Raw genomic sequence first — 10,253 nt, 5'->3', positions numbered from 1 at the left:
CCCTCACACACACACTGTAGACACATCACCCCAACGCCAGTGTTTAATCCAAATGAAGCTCAATGAAAGATAACTCCTGCAATTCTGCAAGTAGCAAACAAACTGTGCAGAAATGTCCCCTCGCTACAGGAGACACTGTTACTAAAATATTTCTTTTTGCCAATAGACTTCGTCTCCCTTTACAGAGCTCACTCCTACAGGAAGGGCATTCCTTAAACTTTATATATAAAGCGCAGAAACAGCCTCCTCGGCCCACTGAATCCGTGCCGACCAGCGATCACCCTGAACACTAGCACTATCCTACACACTGGGGACAATTTACAATTTACAGAAGTCAATTAACCTACAAACTTACTCGTCTTTGGGGTGAAGGAGGAAACCCGGGGAAAGCCCATGTGGGCACAAGGAGAACGTACAAACTCCACCCGTAGTCAGGATCGAACCCGGGTCTGTGGAGCTGTGAAGCAGCAGCTCTATCCGCTGCGCCACTGTGCGACTCGCGGGGCCAGAGAATGGATGGGGAACGAGGGCTGGAGATCCGCTCTGGGGCCTGTGGGGAGAGCGGGGGTGGGGTGGGAGGCAAGTGGGAGGGGTAGCGAGGATGCCCGGGACCCCCGCCCCGAAGAGGTGAGCTGTTGCTGTGGTACACTGTCTCGGAGCCCCACACCGAAGCCGAGAGCCTGGGGCTGTTCTGGCCGAATGTCCAGTCTGGAGACCGAGGGTGAAGTAACGCAAGCCGCCACATCCCAGCAGCTGCCGTCAGTCAGATTGCAAGGGCTGCAATCGATAGAATGAATGATTCAATGACTCAATTACACTTGATTGGCACTTGTAGTGAGATGCTTGGTTTCGCAAACAATCATGCAGCTTACCTCACCGAGGCAGTACACGTGTCGCCACGTTTTGGAGCCGATAAAGTTGTGACGGGTTATCTACTGCCTGCCGCTGCACATGGCAACATGCCCCCCCCTTCCCCCCCCCCGCCGGTTGTCCCCCCCCCCCCCCCCCACCGGTTGTCTCCCCCCACCGGTTGTCCCCCCACCGGTTGTCCCCCCTGTTCTCGGCGACCCCAATGCACCCTCCCCACCGCCGGGTCCCCCTTCGTTCTCGGCAACCCCACCGGGTCCCCCATCGTGGCGTAACGTAGATGTCCTTTATCCTATCTTTTTCATTGAACACCACAAACAAGTAAGTCTTGCCTTCGGTACAAAAGCGTCTAAGAAGTCACACAGTGAGTAAGTGTCCAGATCACCTCTGACAGCGGTTTACAATCCACGGGCTACAGCAATTATTGCAATATAGTTGTAGCACTTAATCTATATGTGATGTACAAAAAACCATTGTAGGAATGTCCATCTTATATTCTGATTTTTCATACAAGATCTTACATTTACAGGTTGCCTATTTAGTGTCCATCTTTGGTATAAAGCAACATCTGCAGTTCCTTCCTACACATCTAACATTTATATATGCCTCTCGTAGTTTTATAAATCTATGCCTCACAATGTTATTTAAAATGATGAGAAGCATAGATTGGGTAGTCAGCCAGATCCATTATCCCAGGGTGAAAATGTCAAATACTAGATTTAAGGTGAAAGGGGCAAAGGATTAAAGGATATGTGCAATGCAAGTTTTTTTACACAGAGGGCGGTGGGTGCCCGGAACGCGTTGCCATGGGTATTGGTGGAGGTAGATACGATAGTGGCATTTAAGAGGCCTCTGGATAGGCACACAGATATGTTGGGAATGGAGGAATGTGGATTACAAGCAGGCAAATGAAATTAGTTTAACTTGGCATCATGTTGGGCACAGACATTATGGTCCGAAGGGCCTGTTCCTGTGCTGTACTGCGCAATGTTCTATGTTGAATGTTCTTAACATGTACATTATGAGTACATTTGCTTAAAATATAATGGTAGTTAACCAGGAATATAAAAGTCTTCTTTTGCATTGTAAATAATAAGTGTATTGTAAGACCGGTGTACTAATTAGGCAGTGGACACCACTAGAATGCTGAATGTGCAATTTGTATTAGTTTTCACCATGGAAGAGGTCATTGTTGAAATTTCAGTGAATGGGGCAACGGCAAAGATGAGGGATGAGGTGGGAATTGATTGGGAGATGATACAACAAACCTGGTTACATTTAAACCGGTCTGGATGGGCTGTATTCTTGGTTGTTGAGGGAAACGAGTGTAAGGATTGTAGGACATAGCAAACAGGAAAAGAAATCTATGAGAAAGACTCAAAGTACTGGAGTAACTCAGAGGGTCAGGCAGCATCTCTGAAGAAAAAAAATAGGTGATGTTTTGGGTCGGAATTCTTCTTCAAAGTCTGAAGAAGGGTTCCGACCTGAAACATTATCTATTATTTTTCTCCAGAGATGTTGCCTGACCTGCTGAGTTACTCCAAAATGTTGTGTCTATCTCCAGCATAAACCAGCATCTGCAGTCCTTTCCTGCACATAAATCTTGGAGTGCAGGTACACAGTTCCCTGAAAGTGGGTTTACAGGTAGAAATGGTGGTCAAGAAAACTTTTGGTCATCAGCCAGAATATTGAGTATGGAGATTCGGAGGTCATGTTACAGTTGTACAAGACATTGGTGAGCTCACATTTGGAGTATTGTGTTCAGTTTTGGCCACCCTGCTATAGGAAATATGTTGTCAAGCTGGAAAGGATGCAGAGAAGATTTACGAGGATGTTGCCAGTACATGAGGGTCTGAGCTATAGGGAATGGTTGGGCAAACTAAGACTTCATTTCACGGAGCGCAGGAGGATGAGGGTGATTTAATAGAGGTGTATAAAATTATGCGGGGGATTGTTGGGGTGAATGCAGTCTTTTACTCAGAGTAGGGGAATCAAGGATTAAAGGGCATAGATTTGTCCTGTCCCTCCTTGCTTCCAGCTTTTTACCCGCACACCCCCCCCCCCAATCAGCCTGAAGAAGGGTCCCTACCTGAAAGACCACCTATCCATGTTCTCCAGAGATTTTGCCTGACCCGCTGAGTTACTCCAGTGCTTTGCGTCTTTTTTTTGTAACAAGATCATTGAAATAGATTAGACCACAGATGGTGCACAGAACACCGTGTAGCAAAAATAATTCTACGTGTTGCTCTTTTCTCACTTATGTGCACTAAACTATTAGACAGCACTCAAACTTTAGGATGTAACATTCAACATATCATTCCCATATTAAGGTAGACACACATTACTGTGGTGCTCATGATATCCCAGACCACTTACAGCGAATTAATTATTTTTGAAGCGTCTTAGTGTAAAATATATGCTTAAGAGCCATTAACAATAGAACCATTGAAACAATATATCCAGAAAATTGAGGTTATAAATGAAAAGTTATCGAGTCAAGGAAGTATGGTCCAGAAAACAAAATTCAAGGATTACTTATTTTTAAAAGTGGATTTAGGTATATAAATTGAAGATTTAATCTAATGGCGATTAATGTTTCCTGAAGTTTGCTGTTAATGTGAAGTGGAGAGTAGAGAGGAAGCAAAAAAAGCAAGTAGAATATTCACAAATAAAGAGATATTTATGCAAATAAATCTGTCAAAAGATCTCAGTTCAATTTAGCAGGAGCTAACAACTATTATGACAAGTTCATCCAGGAGCATATGTTCTTGAAATACAAAGTAACAGTTAAATAGAACAGAGCAGACACTAATGAAACTGGAATGAAAGGCAACTGCAAAATACTACTGAAAACATAAGCTTTATGTCACCGGGAACATTGTATGCAGAGCGAGAGACAGACAAAGAGAGAGGAGGGGACCAAGTCACCAAAGAGCAAGATTATATGGTGCAGCTATTTCTGATTACAAAGGCCATAGATAATAACTGTGTTGATAATATCTAGTTAAATACAAATTCTACCAATTTTGTCGATACAAGCACTATAAAATATAACATTTAGTGCAATCGTTTAAACTGAGAGCTGTACTGAATGAAAATGAACTAAGCCACAGCTGTATTGTTCCACTGAATTGGAATGTATCCGACTGAGCACAGTTAATGCAACACTACTGTGTCGCAACACACCATTATTACATTACCTGTGACAATTACCTTGACAATCACCATCTTTTCAGGCGCTGCCGATAAAAATAAAAAAAAGCAGTGTAGAAGTAGAGTTATTAAGTCATAGAATCATACTGTGTGGAACAGGCCTTTCGGCCCATAGCCCACACTGACCAACATTTGAGTTTAGTTTATTGACATGTGTACCAAGATACAGTGAAAAGCTTTTGTTGTGTGCTAACCAGTCAGCAGAAAGACAATATATGATTACAATCGAGCCATCCACAGTGTCAATAGAGCCATCCACAATGTCCCATCTACACCAGTCCCACCTGCCTGCGTTTGACCCATATCCCTCTAAATCGGGTCCTATTCATGTACCTGTCAAAATGTTTTTAGTTGTAGATTTAAGGAACATCTAAAAGGAGAAAGAGGGGAGGACATGCAGAGGGGTTTGCACAGAGCTGACGGTCTAAGCCACTAAAGGCACAGCCACCTATGCCTGGGCTAAGGGAATTAGAGATGCACAAAAAGCCTGGACTTGGAGGATCACAGTTTCTTAAGGATCAAATGGTAGGCAGAGGGTATGGTATTATCAGCCAAGGCATTTGAGAGACTTGAAGAACACACATTATCCCAAAATGGTGCAACACCATTTCCTCCACACCCCAGGCAGGCCTCCCGATTCTTTGCACTTTCTTTGCAAGCGCGCCATTTAGCTAATATTGACCTTCCTCAAACTTTGCACCAATATTAATTACTTCACATTTGTCTCTATTTCATTGCATTTAATTTAGTTTAGTTTTATTATTATTACGTGTACCAAGGAACAGTGAAAAACTTTTGTTCGCATGCTATCCAGTCAAAGCAAATAACATATAAGATTACAATCAAGCCATACACAGTGCACAGAAAAACCATAAAGGGTACAAGATTTAGTGTAAGATATCTTGGCATTTGAGGCTGATATCCATGACATTGGCCTTGTATCTACCTATTTCAGTTATCTGTCTACCGGAACCTTGTTTGTATTCCTCTTCATGTTCTGTTCATTTCTGGGTTGAAGAGATTGGTCTACAAACCTTCAACTCTTGACTGTTTAAATCAATGAAAATGCAGCTTAAAGCTACAGGTTAACACAGATTACAAGCACACCTTCAATTTTAAGTAACCAAAAACACTCTTGTCTCAGATGCCATCATGTTCTGTGACGTCTTTGAGGTTCTGTGATAGTTAATGTTCTAAACGTGATATTTAAAAATCTATCACATGTGATAATTTAGTACATCAAGGATAAAACATAGAATAGTACAAATGAGGATTAGGCCCTTCAGTCCACAAATGTCTGTGGTGAACATAATGTCAAAATAAATTAATCTCATCTGCCTGCACATGATCCATAGCCCTCCATTCCCTGCATATCTATGTGTCTATCTAAACACCTCTTAGATGACACTATCACATCTGCCTTCACCACTACACCCCTCAGCGTGTTCCAGGCACCCACAGCCGTCTGTCCCTTGTACCAGCTGCACCACTGTGCAATGGATTTCAGCTGCTTGACCATAACCATGATTATGTATATTTGTCTTTAATATGGGATTAAACATCTCAACACAATGGCGTAACGGTAGAGCAGCTGCCTCACAGTGCCAGGACCCGGGTTTGATCCTGACCTTGGCTGCGTCTGTGTGGAGTTTGCACGTTCTCCCTGTGAACACGTAGGTTTTTGCTGGGTGCTCCGGTTACCTCCCATATCCTAAAGACGTGCAGGTTTGTAGGTGAATTGGTTTCTGTTCATTGCCCTTAGTGTGTAGGATGCGAAGGTGGGATAACATAGAGCTAGTGTACGGGGTGATCAATGGTGGGCAAAGGGCCTGTTCCCACACTGTATCTCTGAACTAAACTAAACAGTCACCAGTCATGGTGGTAACACCAGTTGCTACAAGACGAATTGACTAAATAAATATATGGAAACCATGAATAGTTATTAATTTCCATCTGTGGGTTACTATCATAAAAGGAGAGATAGGGAGTGCAAATCCATAGAAGCAAGATGACGGAACATTTTAACAGAGAAACTGATGTCATTGTCGAGCTATGATCTAGATTATACAAAGCTTTTTCCCTTCTCATGGCACACTTAAAAGGATTTAAAATATCCTACATTATCAGAACCTACCACAGAGGGTAACATCTTACTTACAACAAACAATCCTTTGTTTAGATTTTTCCAGGAGCTTGCCAAACATTTCCTGAGCATATAAGGAGTGAGGAATGAATCTCAGACAGAAGTCGAGTAAGTTTAGAAGATATTATGAATCATGTGAGTGTTCTGGGTGCAATCCAGATTCAGGAGTTAAAGGAAAAAAACACAAAGTGCTGAAAAAATGCAGTGGGTCAGGGAGCTGCCCTGGAGAACATGGATAGATCAGTTCAGTTTAGTTTATCATCACGTGTACAGAAGGACAGTGAAAAGCTTTTGTTGCGTGCTAACCAGTCAGCAGAAAGACAAAACATGATTACAATTGAGCCATGTACAGTTTTTAGATACACGATAAGGGAATAATATTTGGTGCAAGGTAAAGCCAGCAATGTCTGATCAAGGATAGTCCGAGGGTCACCAATGAGGTAGATAGTAGTTCAGCTTGTGTTAGGATGATTCAGTGGCCTGATAACAGCAGGGAAGAAACTGTCCCTGAATCTGGTAGTGTGCATTTTCATACTTCAAAGCCTTTTGCCTGATGGGAGATGGGAGAAGAGGGAGTACCCAGGGTGCAACTCATCCTTGATTATGCTGGTGGCTTTGCCTGAGGTATAAACGGAGTCAATAGAAGGGAGGTTGGTTTGTGTGATAGTCTGGGCTGTGTCCATAATTCGCTACAATTTCTTGCAGTTTTGGATGGAGCTGTTCCCAAACCAAGCTGTGATGCATCCTGATAAAATGCTTTCTATGGCGCATCTGTAGAAGTTGCTGAGAGTTGTTGGGGACATGCCAAACTTCCTAAGCCTTCTAAGGATATATAGGTTTCCTCCAAGTGCTCTGGTTTCCTCCCACATCCCAAAGATGCCAAACTTCCTAAGCCTTCTAAGGATATATAGGTGTTGGTGTGCTTTCTTGGCCATTGCTTCAATATTGGTGGTTTAGGGGCAAATTGGGGTATGTGTGGCACTTTGTTTCCTGAAGTCAATCACTAAGTCTTACTGACATTGAGAGAAATGTTGTTGTCTCGACACCAGGACACAAGGTTCTCAATCTCCTTCCTGTACTCCGTCTCATCATTATTTGATATCTGGCCCGATGGTGTCATCTGCAAATTTGAAAATTGAATTAGATTTGTACATGGCTGCACAGTCATGGATGTACAAGGAGTAAAGAAGGGGTCTGAGAACGCATAATTGCAGAGCACCAGTGTTGAGGATTATCGAAGAAGATGATTTGTCTTCTAACCTCACTGATTGGGGTCTGTTGGTCAGGAAAACGAGGATCCAGTTGTAGAGATGAGTGCTGACACTAAGTCCCGTGAGTTTGGTGATAAGCTTAGATGGTAGAACTATAGTCTATGAATACGAGTCTGACATAGATGTCTCTCTTATCCAGGTGTTTCAGGGATGATTGGAGGGCTAGGGCGATGGCATCGTCCGTGCACTTGTTGGAGTGGTAGGCAAACTGCAGTGAGTCAACACCGCTGGGTAGACTAGATTTAATGCATTACACACGTCACGTTTCGGGTCAGGTCAGGTCCCTTCCTCAGGCAAAGAAGTTAAAGATATCTGCCTATTTGTTTAATGCAAATAGATTTAGTTTAGTTTCGAGATACAGCATCAAGTCCATTGGAACAATTGTTCACCTAGTTCTATGTTATCCCACTTTCTCATCCACACCCTACACACTAAGGACAATTTAGAGGGCCAATTAACCTACAAACCCGCACGTCTTTGGGATGTGGGAGGAAACCAGAGCACTTGGAGGAAACCACGTGGTCACAGGGAGAACATGCAAACTCCACACACGGACAGCACCCGAGGTCAGGATCGAACCCGGGTCTCTGGGGCTATGTGGCAGCAGCTCCAGAACTGTGCCATTGTGATCTAGAACTACTGTCATAAGAATTACTGTCCATAAGACCACGAGAAGTAGGAATTGGAGCAGGCCATTCAGCGCATTATACTTGCTTCATCATTCAATAGGATCGTGGTTGATCCAACATTTCTCAAGATCACTTTGCCCATAACCTTGATTCCTTGATTAAAACTCCATCGACCTCAGCTTGAATATACTCAAGGGCTCTGTTCCTAGTCCCTGCTCTCTGTGGCAAAGTTTTAAAGACTCACAACCTTTTGAGCAGAAATTATTCCTGACTTCAGTATTAAATAAGTGTCTCTTTATTAGAACATAGAACAGTGCAGCAGTGGAACGGGCCCTTCGGTGAGAGGAATGAGATTTTTGAAGGGAATCTTAGAGGTACCATTCAGGGCAGTTGATATCCAGAATAAGCGGCCAAAGAAGGTGGTGGAATCAGAAACAACTACTGGGTTTAAGTTATTTCGATAGACATGTAACCAGGCAAGGCATAGGATGATCCATTCACATTGAGTGCAAATGGAATAACTGTAGATGGACAAAAAGGTTTGCATGGATGGAAAAGCCCATGTCTTTGCTGTACAATTCTAAAATTATGTGAAATAAAAACATTAAATTCCAGAAGATGTAGTTGAGGCGGGTTGTAGAACGCAAAGTGCTGGGGTAATTCAGTGGGTCAGACAGCACCTGTGGAGGGAATGAACATGTGATGTTTTGGGTTTCACCCATAGTTAAGATTGAACCTGGGTCTCTGGCTCTGTAAGATAGCAACTCTACCGCTGCAGCACTATGCTGCCTCAGTTGCACATGCTGGTTTACATAAAAAGACACTAAGTGCTGGAGTAACTCAGCAGGCCAGGCAGCATCAATGGAGAACATGGATAGGTGACCTTCAGGTCAGGATACTTCTTCAGACTGATTGTAGTTGCGGGTGGGGGAGAAAGTTGGAAGAGGGATGGGGTTGGGGAATGCAGTTGGATCGGCAGATGGTTGGACAAATACCAGAGATGAAATGACAGAAGTTGTGAGATAAGGATAGAGGTTTTTGAATAAGAATACGACCCGAAATGTTGCCTATCCATGTTCTCCACAGATGCTGCCTGACCCGCTGTTATTCCAGCACTGTGGGGGGTTTTTTGCGAATTGTGAAGCCAGAGGATGGAATATTGGTGGAAGGGGATAGGGAGTTTAAACCAGCATCTGCAGTTTCTTCCTACACAGGGAGGGGAGAAATAGGTGCGAGGCCAGGCGGGGCACAGGGAAAAGAGGGGAGGGGGATATAGCGAGGGGAGGGGGATATAGCGAGGGGAGGGTTTGTCGGTTAGTTATGGAAAGGTAGTGATGCAGCGCTCTCTCTGCGGTTTACACGGGGTTCCTGCGCATGGTCTGGAAGTACTCGATGCTCTGGCGCTGACAGCGATGGATTTGGCAGTGAGACAGGGAGCAGCGCCTTGCTGACAGAACCGTTCCTACCTCCGTCTCTCTGTCCGTCTCTACCCGTGAGCCGCTGGCGGGGCGCTGGCGGGGGAACGGCAGGACTTTGCCCCGGCACCGCCGGAGCAGAATGGCTCCGACATGGAACTGGTGCTGAGCAAGCTGAAGGATTTCTCCTCCAAATCCACCCGCTTCGCCAGTCGAGCCGGGACTGACAGTCCGCCCGGGCTGTGTCAACGGTGGAGGTGTTCTTTCATCGATTGGGACCCGCAAAGCAAAAAGCAGAGGGTAGATCTGGAAAAGGCCCTAAACCAGCTGAAAGCAGAATTGGTGAGCGACGGACTGAGTCTGGGATAGATAACTATGTGGGTTGTAAGGGAACGGGTGGAGCGGAAGGGGGGGGGGGGGGGGATACTGGGCTCAACCAAGAGTGGGGTTTGGGTTAGAGGTAAGTGACTTGCTATGCCTGGCCCATCACTTTGTGTTCTGCTGAGGATTCCACCACCTGCAATTCCTTCACCCTCGATACCACAGAGACACAATGAACTACAGGCCGGCACAGTGGCGCAGTGCTAGAGTTGCTGCCTCACAGCGCCAGAGACCCGGGTTCGATCCTGACTATGGTGCTGTCTGTACGGACTTAGTAAGTTCTCCCTGGAACCGCGTGGGTTTTCTCTGTGTCCTCCAATTTCCTCCCACACTC

The 10,253-nt window shown here is 44.6% G+C and overlaps 1 protein-coding gene across 1 annotated transcript in view; it reads left to right on the top strand.

The window, feature by feature from the left end:
• Positions 1–9,487: 9,487 nt before the first annotated feature.
• Positions 9,488–10,253, top strand: part of LOC144604445 (double-strand-break repair protein rad21 homolog) — a 73,118-nt gene continuing 72,352 nt past the window's right edge. Inside the window, exon 1 of the mRNA XM_078418874.1 lies at positions 9,488–9,880. Coding sequence (XP_078275000.1) covers positions 9,692–9,880 — 189 coding nt within the window. The 5' untranslated portion in view covers positions 9,488–9,691. The remainder of the gene's footprint in view (positions 9,881–10,253) is intronic.

Source organism: Rhinoraja longicauda, chromosome 22 (genome assembly GCF_053455715.1).
Source record: "Rhinoraja longicauda isolate Sanriku21f chromosome 22, sRhiLon1.1, whole genome shotgun sequence".
Classification (NCBI taxonomy): Eukaryota; Metazoa; Chordata; class Chondrichthyes; order Rajiformes; family Arhynchobatidae; genus Rhinoraja; species Rhinoraja longicauda.
Note: the sequence above shows the minus strand (reverse complement) of the source record. Positions and strands in the feature narration are given on the sequence as shown.